Source organism: Tinamus guttatus, unplaced genomic scaffold (genome assembly GCF_059628265.1).
Source record: "Tinamus guttatus ecotype Peru unplaced genomic scaffold, ASM5962826v1 Tinamus_guttatus_pri_ptg000150l, whole genome shotgun sequence".
NCBI lineage: Eukaryota > Metazoa > Chordata > Aves > Tinamiformes > Tinamidae > Tinamus > Tinamus guttatus.
Window position 1 is genome coordinate 5,938,005 of NW_028288684.1, and position 13,834 is coordinate 5,951,838.

At 36.8% G+C, this 13,834-nt stretch overlaps 1 protein-coding gene across 1 annotated transcript; it reads right to left on the reverse strand.

Annotated features, from left to right (window-relative positions):
• Positions 1 to 799: 799 nt before the first annotated feature.
• Positions 800 to 11,041, reverse strand: USPL1 (ubiquitin specific peptidase like 1). Its single transcript, XM_088522185.1, has 8 exons — positions 10,847 to 11,041; positions 10,204 to 10,332; positions 8,419 to 9,076; positions 6,314 to 6,400; positions 5,794 to 5,923; positions 4,433 to 4,558; positions 3,819 to 3,979; positions 800 to 2,923 (listed from the first exon to the last, which is right to left on the reverse strand). Exons 1-8 carry the CDS (start codon positions 10,943 to 10,945, stop codon positions 1,017 to 1,019), a joined length of 3,297 nt encoding a protein of 1,098 aa, XP_088378311.1. The 5' UTR covers positions 10,946 to 11,041; the 3' UTR covers positions 800 to 1,016.
• Between the last annotated feature and the right edge of the window lie 2,793 nt (positions 11,042 to 13,834).

Sequence of the window (13,834 nt, forward strand, 5' to 3'; positions counted from 1 at the left end):
CAATAATCTCAGATTTGTATATATGAATTCATGTATGTATTAAACAAAACAAAAGCTATACACAAATCCAGAAACACCAAGATGTAAATATTCTTCTCCTTACTTATTCCCACCTTGCCATATTTCTCCGTTACTTTGTTCCTACTGACCTTGCTCCTCCTTGGCATTCCCTTATGTAAGGACCGGAATACTTAGCTCTATCCATGAAAAATTCCTAGTGGCAGCAGTAATCAGTGCTAATGTTCAGTTAACTTTAATGCTTGGATACTTTTCTTGCAGTAATGAATTTGCAGCAATGAATACATGAAAGTTACAGTTGGTGCTAGCTCTTTCTTAATGCTGCAAACTCTGGGTCAAATCCTATTTATTTTGCTTAAGGGTTAGCAGGCTCAGAACTATATTCTTTAAAATTGTATTTTCTTTTAACCTCAAATTAAACCTCAGCAATTTGAATAGGAAAAATTCGACTTTATATCCCTCCCTCCTTGGATCCAGGGAGTGAGCACACCAGGCAGAGCTTGCAGACCTGTGGATCTGAAAAGCAGAACACCATCCTTGACTCCTAGCGTGGCAATGATCTTTGCATTAAGGGATTCAAATATCCCCGATTCAGGGTCAGTTTTAGCTTGGACAACAAGACTTCTGAAAAGAAATCAGTACTTCCTAAATAGGAAGTACTTACACCATCAAGGATTGTGAACGTTGTTATTTTCAAACTCTATAAAATATGGATGAATTTTCCACATTAAAAGCAGCAGCAAAAAAAGACTTGTAGGAGTTTTTAATTAAAACTATCCTCTTATCCTACAGCTAAAATAACTCGTTCACAGGCAAAATGGATTAAAACCTTGTTTGCCTTCTAAAATGTAACCTTAAGGAAAAAGAAAATACTGCAGATGTAAATTCTTCAAGTACCGCCAGTGTGCAATTAAACCACTTAGAAAATATAATTTAAATAGTGCTTTGTTTCAATATATACATAATATTAAAAATACTAAAAATAAGAAACTGAATTTTCACCAATTTTCAAACAGTGTTTCATCGAAATGAGGTAAATCTATATCACCTGCTATTGAGCTTGGTTCTGAAATGGAGAACAGGTCTTCGAGGATATCTTCACTTGTAGGACTTTCAAAAGCGAGTTTTTTCATGCCAGATTTGTTCACTGCATGAATCTGAGAGCTGCTGTCCTTTACGGGACTGTAGTAATTGTGATCTTGCCGTGGCACCGCGTCGTGTGACACACGGGTGGCCCTGGCAGGCGCAGCCGGTGCAACGCTGCTATCCCCCATTTCCAAATACATACATTCCTCCTCACCTCTTGGAACCTCTAAGGAAGCCACAGTTGAAGCAGGGGACAGTAATTCTGCTAATATTTCATTATTAGCATCATGGCCAGTGCACACTGAAACAGAGTTTGCATCAGATGCATTGTCAATCTGATGCTGCAGTTCCCTTAAAAACGTCTGTAATAATTCACTGTCATTATGAGATTCATTATGAGATTCAAAACGAGCTAGGGTGCTTCCACCTCCGTTCACAGGCCTCTCGTGTTTCATCTGTTCCACTGCAAGCCTGTCCAGGGAAGCCAGCTTCTTCTTCTTAGCATTAAGTTTTTTTAACAGTTTTTGGCGAAGTTTTTTGGTTTGATCAGTATCTGACTCTTTCACCTTCCCAGAATTAGAGCTGGGTGAGTTAAGCTGAACTACTTTATTGGAGGCATCCAACACACTTGACTTCCTCCACGTTGGACCTTCACTAGCAATATGATTTTTTGTAGGAAGATGAATGTTTGCAGAAAATCCTTTGAAATTTGACAAAGGATGGATATTTTTACTTTGAGGAACTGCTAATTTAGGGGTCTCAGCCATTTTGTTTGTACCTCTGCCTTGAAATCCATCAAAGTTACTTGCCCCCTTAACGGGCAACCTTACATCGCTTATTTTTTGCACTAAGGGAGTTTTAGAATTTCTCTCATTTTTAAGAGTTGAGGCACTTGAAGGCATAAAAGAAGTATTCTTGCTTAATAATTTCTTTACCCAGCTTCCTACAAACCCTCTTTTTTGGTCTTTATGTGAAGGCTGAAGAGGATTATTGGCAGCAGAAGCATTTGCAATCTGAGAATCAACTACAATTTTGCTTCCATCTTTCAAGTCAGGTGATTTTTGTGTAATATTCTTTGCTAGTGACAAATTCTTCTTTAGCTGGAATTCTGAACTTAAGCCAGTACCATTTTCTGTGTTAAATAAATTTGCTCGGTCATCTGTTCTTTGAGCAAGAGGCGAGTAAGATGGGTAAGAGTCCTGGTTTTTAGGCACCGGAGGAGTAATATTTGCTATATTTAATTCTTCTAGAGGTAAGGAAATGCTGCAATCTTCAGATAAAGTGCATTTATTATTCATAGCTAGACTAGTTCCAGCAACCTCTCCCGTATGTGGAGTGTTAGGTGAACAAGCTGATTCCTGCTGTCGCAGTGAGTCCGTCTCAACAACAAGGTTATTTCCCACCATCTGTCTGTTCTCCGGTGATTTAGATTCTGAGTCAACTTGAATTTCTACAAGCGTCAGAGTTATAACATCATCGTGTGCCAGCTTTTCAGAACCACGATGAGCACCTCTTTCATCCTCAGCTACCTGCTGTGGCTTCTTATCTGGAATTCTCACAGAATCCTCTTTGTGATGTTCAGCAGCTATTCTGTCTATAGCATTTTCCAAACCACAATGGAACGCTGTGGAATTTGACTGTACATTATTAAGAGGAAAATCTTCAATATTTTTACTCGGGAACTGTGAATTCGCTTCTTTTGGCACATGGGAGACTTTCTTTTCCCAGAAAACAATAAAAATTTCTGAAGGAGGAACTTCAAATCTTTTATGTCTCTTGCAATATGGACCCTTTAAATCATCACATTCAAGCCAACTTCCTGGAAAATAAACAGCAACAAATGTTACTCAGAGACCTTTAAATTTGAAACTACTATTTCTCTGACATTTGTCAAATCCTTTTATTAACTCATTTCTTGGCATACAGAAAATCAAGCTTTTTTTCCTCCATTCTTTATTGCATCAGAGGGAAACTGAGAGGCCTCCACCCCAAAAAGGGTGACACTCGAGCAGGATTTGCTGCAGGATTATTACAGCTCAGGGTAGGTCAAGCAGGAAAGCAAAGCTCAGGCTTTTTGGCTGAGCTGAAGACACTGACATCCTATCTGAGAATTACCTGCACAGGTCTGAGGGAAGAAGCACCTCTCAGAAACGTTTCTCAGCCTGAGATGCACAACAGATGCACAACACTTGGGTGAAGCTCTGCTGCTGAACCAAGAGAACCTTTACACCGTTAAGCTTCCAATGCCACATTGTTCCTCCCAACCATCAGGTGAAATACAGATCAGAAGCAAAGAGAAACTAGGCATCAGTCCTCAGTTCCTAAGTTTCTCCATCCCTGCCCAAGAATGGTTGAATATTTAGCTTGAAACTAACAAATACAACTTGACCAGCAGCTCAGGTTGTATTTGCTTCCATTTTTACAAAGTTAGGAAAGGAAATGGTTCTACCCAAATAACTTTTCCCAGTGAGGACAGCCTAGGCCAGAACACTGTTGAACAAATCAGTTGAACCAAAACAAAACCTCCTCATGAAATGAAATAAGCAACAAAGTTTCTGTAACTATTCTCAAATTTTTAATATGAAACTGGGAATACAGACAAAAAACCCCCACCTTGTTATTATCTATGGACAGTTGGGACTATTTCAATAACTCATAAAACAGTATTTGATGTAGACTCATGCGCTATTATGATCAGAGTTTATGGTTCTTACCATCAGCATTCAAACACCAGGTTATGAAGTGTTTCTTGACTGACTGATACTGAATGATAGATGTTATTTGGTAGGAATCCCCTTCAAACTGAAAAGAGTAATTCTTCAGGTTGTTATGTGGCAAGCCTTCGACAAAATGCAACATAAATATTGTGGGTACTCTAATAAAGAAAAAATAAAAACAATAAAAAACGGTTTATTACAACAAAATATCAGCAGTGGTTCCTCATGAAAAATCACAAACAAGGCATCACAAAGAGTAGGCAGTCCTGCTGTTACTATTTTATTACCTCACAAAACTCATCAGATTGAGTGGTACTCACAAGAGACAAATAGCCCAGGAGAATTCTGCTTTGTTATAAATGTGGGGAACAAAAAACACATAAGAAATTGAGGTGGGGAGGGAGGGATAGGAAAGACAGGAGACAACTTATTATAACCCGGTTAGAAAGGACAGTATTTCCAAGTGAAACCAAACATGTTCAGAGAGAGCAGTTTTACCCATAGACACCAGGGACGCAGGCGTGGAGATCAGAGTTAAAAGTTTAGCATTTGTTTTCATAAATCTCCGAATTTTATTTATTTTCTTTTCAAGTTCACATATTCAAACTTACTTTTCCAAAATCATCTGTCTTCTTTGAGATTTATCATTACAGTTATTACATGGACCAATGTGAACAGCATTAAGTGGATGCCAATCAGAGATTATATTTGTGAACGTTGTTAATGTTTTCCTACACCTGTACACACACACAAAAAAAGAGTTAATTAAGTCGCTGAGCAGAAAACAACAAAAATACATACTTCACACCAAGAGAAAAAAGTTACAAAAATGTTATGACTAAGGCAAATTCTATTCATATTCATGCAATTTCCATGAACTCCACTATGACTACATCAGATGCAAGTAAGCATTGAATTCACTCCAGCCAAACACTATCAGTCATCATTGTTCTCAGCATTAAGGCCTTTAACTCTACATTATCGGCTCTTTATCCCCTAACATCTTATCTCTTTTTCTTTTCCAAAATATGGGGAAGCTTCTACCAAGACTTTAGTAATTTACTAAGCAACGCAGGGTCTCAAGAAAGAGTGAAGATGCAGTAAGAAATTATACCAGAATGCAGAACACAAGGTCTTGTTTTCCAAGAACCAGTACATTTAGAGCAGTGTCCAAACACATGAAAATACAAAGCACAGAATATCAAATGGAAACGATGTAGCTCATTCATTCATCAGCCACAGAAGGATCTTATTTTATATTCAGCCTAACCTAGATTTTTCAACTTATTGAAAAACACAGCCTATTATGCAGGACTACACAGTAGCTGGAGGTATAAAGTATAGAATTCATCCCACCTTATTTGTGGGTCATTGTATAAACCTAGGACAGCGCAGAGAAAGAAGAATTTTTAAAATGAAATGAGCTGTCTTCTGAAGGTGCCTCCCTTCTTCTGCTGACCCTAAAAGGAACCTAAGTGAGCAGCTTGCACTTAGAGCTATACAGAGCTCAATCAATCACCAAGAAAAACACTTCTCTAATACTATTGTAAAATAAATCAACTATGAGAGCAAATCTCATATATGTAAACTTCTAATCCTTTGCAATACAAATGAGTTAGAGGTATTCTTCAATAGCAAGGGTTTGCCAGGCATTTATTCTGTGGAAAAACAGCGGTCTGCATACCCTCAGAAAAAAAAAAAAAAAAAAAAAAATCAGCATGAGCACTGCTAAGGCATCACAACTGTGTATTATTCTTTTTTGAATTACATAGTAACACTCCTAACTACATGATAATATTAAGACATGACACAGCAGTAAGTCATTTGCAAATGGCAGCCTAAAAAAGTGGATCACATAAAACAACAACGAGCTTAAGCCATACAAAACCTGAACAGAAACCATGCTTTAAGTGCAGACTTAAAAGGCGAGGAAGAAGCTTGCAGATGAAAGCTACTTAAAGAAAAATCTCACCGGTCCTGGTATTTGTAGCCACAACGTAAGCACTCAAACTTCCATGAAAATGAACTCAGGAACAGTTTCTCTGCCTGGCAATCCTGTCGTAAGAGCAGAGGGAGCGCGAACACCGGGCTTTCCTCCTCACCTTCAAAGATGGGGGAAAAACGGTCACTGAATATTTGATATCAGCCTTCAGTACTTTGAAAGGAAAGAGGTTAAGTTTACTAATATTGATCTAATTCTAGGTATCTTTATCTACGCTGCATCTCTAATCCTCACAAAGGGGCAAGCCCCTGTTGTTAGCTTGCTCCCATGGGCAATTTTGTGACCATAGCATAGTTGCCAAGAGAAGAAAATGCTCTCTCAACTTCGAAATTAGTTAAGAGACCAAAAAGCTTACCACACAGTAAATGACATGAAAAATGTATTTGCATGATGTCTTGTATGCATATATCCATACATATTTTTACGTGATGACAAAGTTTCACATATAATTTCCTGAAAATAAATTCAGAGATTCTGCAATAATACTCACCCAATTTACACCCAAGCAGAGGCTGAAGCTGTGTAAAAATTCTGTTTCTAACTTCATTGAGATTTGATTCTGCTTTTGGAAGAACATCTAGGAAAAAATAAAAAAAGCATATGCATTTCCACATATTCACGTGTAACAGCCCCTCACTCCACATTCACCTGAGATGCATCCATTGACTGGAAAAAAAGTGCTTTTCATACCATTCACTTCTTTATAACTGTTTGTAAGACAGCCAATGCTTACTATTAAAGGCAATCTGAAAGTTACAGTAGAGTTTACAAAAATTATACACATTTTAGCAGAATTTACTTAAATTGACTTAAAGTTTAAGAATAAAAAATCAAAATTTTAAGATCAAAATGGCAAAATTTCCTTAATTGCTTTATAATGATATTACACATTTATTAATATTTTAATGTGTTGTCTTATATTAAATAAATTCCTAAGTCATCATTTAAAAATATTAAGAATAAATCCGTTAAATAATCATCATTAGTATGTAACTTAATTTCACAATAGTTGCATTGTTTATATACAAACAGATAATTTAAGCTCAAGAAAGCTGCTACACAATCATGATAATAGCCTCCACAAATTAAAGCAAGTTTTTCGCACAGCTGTGGAAACTATTTCTTACTTATAACATTTATGAATACAGAAAATAATAATAATAAAATAATTTTCAGCTCTACTGCATGTGATTGTTTTTTAAAATCAGCCAGAAATAAGAAACCAAAAAAATAGATAGCAGGGCAAAACTACAGCATGACACTACTCTTCCTCCCCTATTAACTTCCCCACTGTTGCCCACAGAGACTAATTTATTTTGCAGCGACTCCTAGAAATGGAAAGGTTCAGGTTATCTCAAGCAACACTAGATCACAGCGTCCTTCCTAAGGAAAGTAATGTAGCACCCCAACCAAGGGCTCTCCTACACCAGGGCTTCTTCACGAACAGCAGTAGATGCAGGTACTGTAATGGCAGAGATCTTCCAGGCAACATCTGAAAACCTAAAAATAAGCAGCCCAAATTTCTGGCTAGATCTAGAGCATGTGAGATTACATAGAAATTCTTTAGAATTCTTTTTTCCCTTCTTTAAAAAATATTATGGTTTCTCTGTCACAAAGTCTATTAAACGATTTTTCTTACTCCCACTGCTTCTTCCAGGGAAGATATGCTATCTAATGCTGTTATGGCACTATAATCTATATAGTCCCACCTCACTTTTCCTGAGTGATCTACTGAGAAAGCTTTCACCAAAGGCACAGGTCAAGAGACCTGTATTCCTTCTCTAAAGGGATATCTTTTACAAGTTCAGACTCAAGACTCCAATGGGTCAGTTCAAAAGAACCAGAAAAAATAAATACATATCTTAGCAGTTTAAGAGCCTTAAATTGAATCCAGACTACACAAAATGATCAAAGCTCATCCTAACAGCTTAGAGTGTCACATCACGTAACTCCTGCTGTGCTGGCTGAAAGGTTCCCTCCAGCTGCTCAGCACTGCCCTCCCATCCCCAGGGCGCTTGCTCCTAATCCTCTCGACAGGAGGCACCAGGTTCGCACATCTGGCTGACTTGGACTGGAACGGGGTAGGAAGCAGCACCAGCTTGTGGACCTCAGCGAGTTTCTTCACTCAGCACAGCTGGAGCCAGGAAAGAGCATATTTTCCCAGCTTCACTATTTTTGGTATGATAGGGCAACTGTGCATTTATAGAGGGAAATAAAAAAAATCATATCGGAAAAGATTTTGAAGATTCACATCAGAACAGCACTGTAATACAGAGGGGAAGGAAACAAATTCAAGGCTCAATTACATGAACAATTCACAACTTAACTACTTGTTATATAACAAAAAATTTCAAGAGATATTCAATATTTGATCTCTGCTTTCAAAGTGTGCGTATTTTCCCTGAGAGAAATACTTTCAGTGATTGCTGAGAATCTGTTAGACAAAGAACTCTGGTCTGAAAATTCATGGAAATGAGGTATAACTTACTCTTTTGTGATCTTGAAATAAAAGGCAAACAGACCAGTAGAGAATTCCGCATATTTGTAGCAGATACAACACTTTGAATATGAAGAACAGTAGCCAAAGTTACTCACCTTTTACCTTACTTCTTTTACAGGTATTCAGAAGTGCAGTTGCTTGATTGTATTTTCTAAGGAGTCTCTGGAGTAAACACTTTTCTTCGGTGTATTCTTCTGTTAGAGCAGACTTTAATGTTTCCAAGTGTACCAGTGCCGACAAAACACAGTTTAGCCAACAAAGAGCATACACGTTCCTCCACTGAAGACACAAATCTGAGTTATTAGTGGAACTTTTATCGTCTTTGAGCAAAAGTTCAGATGCTGTCGAGCAAAGTTCAGGATTCGGCAGGAGCTGTGTTCTGGCCAAAGAAGTCTTGGAAGGACTTACTTTATCACTGCTGGCTCTGTTGATTGTTTCAGTGTCCACCTTCTGCAGAAGGGACTCCACTTTGCTACTAGTCTTTTGCTGGTCATTCTGTAACTCATCAGGTAGCTTTGGCCCAGGAGCACATAAACTGTCCTCATAGTACTTGACAGCAGGATTTGCATTAATAGTCTGCTCAACATCTACCCCCTTATTAGTCCTTGCCTGCTTTGGATGTGATTCAATGGGAGAAAAGTCACTAATATCACACAACTTCCTTTTCTTATCAGTACATGGAATTTGATGTTTTTCTGAATCAGCAGAAATAATTATGCTGTTTAATGTTTTATAACCAAGGGGGTAGATACACTAAAGGAAAGAAGAAAAAAGTTATAATGAAATCTACAAAGCAATTTCAGGTATACAGTAGCTAAAAATACATTTAAATTGATACTTTCATGGAACTGACATGACATATACATTCAACATATATATGACAGGAAGGACATTTTATTCAACCACTGACTTATAAGCAATGCTGAAAAAATGCAACAAAAGTGATAATCAACACTTTTCCAGTAAATAGCTGATTCCCCACTTCTAATAGCTTAGAGATGCGCTAATCTTGCTAAGGAAACTCATGTTCTCTCCTTCTGTTATATCACTTCCTTTAGGGTGCAGATTTGGTATTCATATTCCTCTCTTCTGCAGTTTCCAAAGCTAGAAGATTATCTTTCTGACTAGCCTCGTGCATCAGACTAGGTGTTGACAGGATCTTATGCACAAGAATATTTTGCAACCAGAAGAATATAATCAAATCCACTATTCCTCTCCTCCAGAACAGTAGGATGGCTACTGTTAAGTGAAGGGATTGGGGAAATGGTTGTGAGACCAAATCACGGAAGGGCGTCTAGTCTTTGCACTCTGTTAGTTTAAGGACAGTGTCAGAGGAGACTGTGATACCCTCACCCCACCCACATGGTTGAGTGCAGGAAAGTGAGTGGAGAGGCAGCAAAAGTCACAACTGTTAAGAAGCCTAGAAATCTAACTGAGGTTAAACTTCAAATGGAAAACTTCAAAAACACTGCAGTTATAATTACGAACCTGCACGGATGACCCAGAATAAAAAAGCAAAACAAGAAAAAAAAAAAGGCAAAGGAAAAAAAATGAATAGGAAACTATCTGCATGGACAGAGTACTGGTTACAGGAAGAACCAAATTTTAGTTTGTAATCTTGTTCATACAGAGATTTTCCTTCCCTCGTTACGTAAGCCAAGCTATTTTTTTTAAATTTATTTTCTAAACATTTCTTTATATTAGTTACGCATAAACACTACAAATACAGCGGTTAGCGTTGCCTTTATCTAAATACAGTCACATGCTGTCTAGCAGACCAACTCAAGAGAGTCCTGTTTGAGGTCTGCTAAACTCCTGAAGTTAGAGGGGTAAATGGTGAAAGTAACGCAACCCCAGAAACCTGTTAATTAGAGAAATACCTGAGGATTTTCACAAAGGAAAATGGACTCTTGAAAATTAATGCGGTAAGTCCGTAAGGCTTGTGTCTGGCCCTTCTCTTTGCAGACTGGGCAATACTCATGTGCAGTTACTTCTACAGGACTACGGTTCTAGGAAAAAAATAAAAGGAAAAATTAGCTCATGTATTTTGTGTTCTATATATTATCTCAAGAAAATACATACATACCAAGACAGAAAGCAATATATCTGACAGAGTATAAAAAAGTTATTTAGATTAGATTTTGATCATAGCTATAAAATATATACTCGTAAAATAGAATGTTCTATGTGAATTTATTTAAGATAGTATCTTTAACATCACTATTACGTAACAGCTCATTCTGTTCGCAGTAGACTAAAGGACATTTATTGCCAGACAACACAAATTCAGATCTTTCAAAGCCAAATAAATTTTCACAGGAAAGCTAACAGTATTAAAAATAGTACCAGTAAAAAAATATGATAGTACATTTGTACTTAGAATAATCTTTCGCCATTGTTATAAGATTTCCGTGGAAAAATAATTTGGAGACTTTTTTTTGGAAAATTAAGACCAATTAAAAATATCTCAAAGTAGAGGAAAAATATGAACTTTGCACACATGTAAAACAAGTTTCAACTGACTTTTCCCAAATACCCCACCATGGGGAGTGTCGATATCCCTATACCAGTCCCTGGTCCAATCACTTGCAAACCATTTGTAGTCTTCTGGGTATCCATCATTCTGAGCCACTGGCTAATTTATGTCACTTGTAACAATGTCAAGATCACTAAGGAATTTTCAAAGAATCCTGAAAAATAAGAAGTGGATACAACAATTAAAGAAAAAAAATAGATTATTTTGGAATAAAAATATACTGACAGTACTACAATCTGTATATTCTGCGAGAATGGATTCAAAAGCTTACTTACATACTTATTTTTTAGAGCAGGTTACAAATGCAGAACTTTAAGCCACATACCAGATTTAGCAGTTTTAGACCTTGAATTTTCAAATGTATTCTTTGCACTCTGCAAGTTTTCATTTATTTTCCAAGTGCACTATACTTATCAGAAACATAGATGTCTTCCCTGTACATCTTAACCCATTACATCTAACCCTAACTAACCCTCAGCCAGACAGATTCTGTCTGATATTTTCTTTAAAAACGTCTAGAGTAAGATGCCACACACATACACCACCTTAGCTGGTGAAGAACATTAAAGAACTAAAGCAGTTTTCAGGAGAGTGAATTTAATAAACTAACTACACAAAGTTTATCCTGAAAATGGAGCAATCTGTAATTACATAAGGACATCCTGCTGCTAGTTTCACTATTTGGAAGCTTTTCATAATCTATTCATTTTAACAACACTATAGACTTCCTAGCAAGTTCTTCCACAGTATTACTGCTACATAATCTATTTTGTATTTTGTTAATGACGCTGCATGTTTCATTTTATATGATTTCTCAAATTCAGGACCAAATTTTGCCTTCTGATTCACATATGTTGCTGTTCACTTAAGTAACATCTGTATATACCGACACATACACCTGTGCAGGAAGACTCCAGGATAGACTACATTCAGGACTGTACAGGATGTATCAGGACTGTGTAAGTCCAGTCTTTCTCTGGCTCTGAAGCTGTCTAAACCTTGAATGAGTCACAGGAACACAGAGGTTTAGAACTATATGGACTATAGTTCTATAAATCTATACCCATTGACTACAAATGGAGCTAACCAGAATAAATATGTATCTCTTCAGAATTCAGGGGGAAGTTAAAATAGGAAATATAATTAAATTGAAAAGCAGCAAAGTCATAAAAGTTACTATCTTTCCTTGAGGAGCCAATACTTTCTTTTTCAATACAAGAACCTCTCTCACAGAACAATCCTACTCAACTCCTACACTATAACACTAACTCGGATTAAAAGACAAGCCCTTTTTAATCAAGAACTCAACTTCACGAAGCATTTTTGGAGACCTGCATAGAGATCAGTTCAACCAAACCCATTTACAATACTAAGCAGGAAGAGATCCTACAAAATTGGACAGACTATTAAAAATGGAGAGAGAACTAAAGATGTGCAGAAGCAAACTGTAACAACTCATTATTTCATCTCAATCCCCAAGACAACTTAAGTTGATGACATGCCCTACTGATACTTTTGCATGTACAGAAGCCTTCTTCAGAATAAGGCAGGCTGCAAGATGAAGAGTTGGAATACTGGGACTTCTAAAACTAATGGTTATAATGGCAGATAAGAAGAAAAGGTTTATCTGAGGTTTACCAACGAATACAAACCTCCTTAGAGAGCACGATTGTTTTTTTACATTTGGAAGGTATACAAGAACCAACAAGGTCCCAGGCTCACTCAAGGTAAAACCCAAAGAATTAGCTCAAACTGTGTAATTCTCCAGCACTATAAAGCAAAGCCAAGTTCTCCAATTTTTCACACAGTGCCAATCACACTATCACAGTGCATCGACTCTGTTATCACATATTTAATCTAATTCACAATTTGACTTTTTAACATAACATTAAACTTTTGCAAATGTCAACCACTCTAAAACACAGAATGACATTATGCAATTCCTTCCTCTGCTGTAGTCTCATCTCTCCAGAGATACATCCATGTATTTAAGGAATTTGTCACTGCACAAATACAAATCCTTTGCCTGTATCTGAACACCCTAGGAATACCAACAACCTCCAAAATATTTTTTAATTATTTTTTAATTTTATAAAGCATACTTATTTCTATTCAAATCATTACTTATCTTGTCATTTCTCTCAAATGAGAGCAGGTATTCTTCCCTTTATTTTTTTTCCTATGATCCTTATCTGTTACTTCTCTTCTTTTTAAGCTTAAATAATGTTTTGAGATGTACAGTGCCTTCCCAAATATATTCACTGAAGCAACAGTATTATAATGTTGCAGCCCATACCACTTATTGCAATTAATCCTGTTGTAGATGTTTAAAACATTCTTAATCATCTTTTTATTTCAGACACATACAAAAAAACAGCAAATAAAATGAGGCTGCCAATACCAGGTATACAGAATGGTGCTAAGTGACCTGTCTGTACATTTCTGTATGCGTAAAATTACAGCAAGCTATTTGTGGTCTTTGTAAAATGCATAAGAAATAAGAGAATTTCAAGAAAAACAGACAACTAAGACTGCTTTATGTACTACTAAAGTGACCTACTGTAGCAGCATATACCATCAGTATTAAATATCAGAAAGTACAGGGCAATTTGCTTTCAAGCTTACTAGGTCACATTTTAAAACATTTATGCTCCTTTCCCTTTTTTTATGTTGGACATTTGTAAAACATAATGCAAAATAAGATACCGATCATGTATAAGTACTAGGCTAAAGTAACTTAACGATCCATCAGGTAACTACTAGCTGCATAACTGGGAGGTCTTTTCTCCTTTCTTACTCCATCACTCACAGTTCACTTCCTTGTCAGACTAAGATAAGCATAAGGTAATTGAACTCATGAAACAGCAGAAAATTCAGATCTTTTTTTCTGCTCTTCTCCTGAGTTAAACTGGTTTATGAAAAGGTCTGACGAGCTTCAGAGATAACAAGCCAGAACACAGGAAGACGGGAAGAGG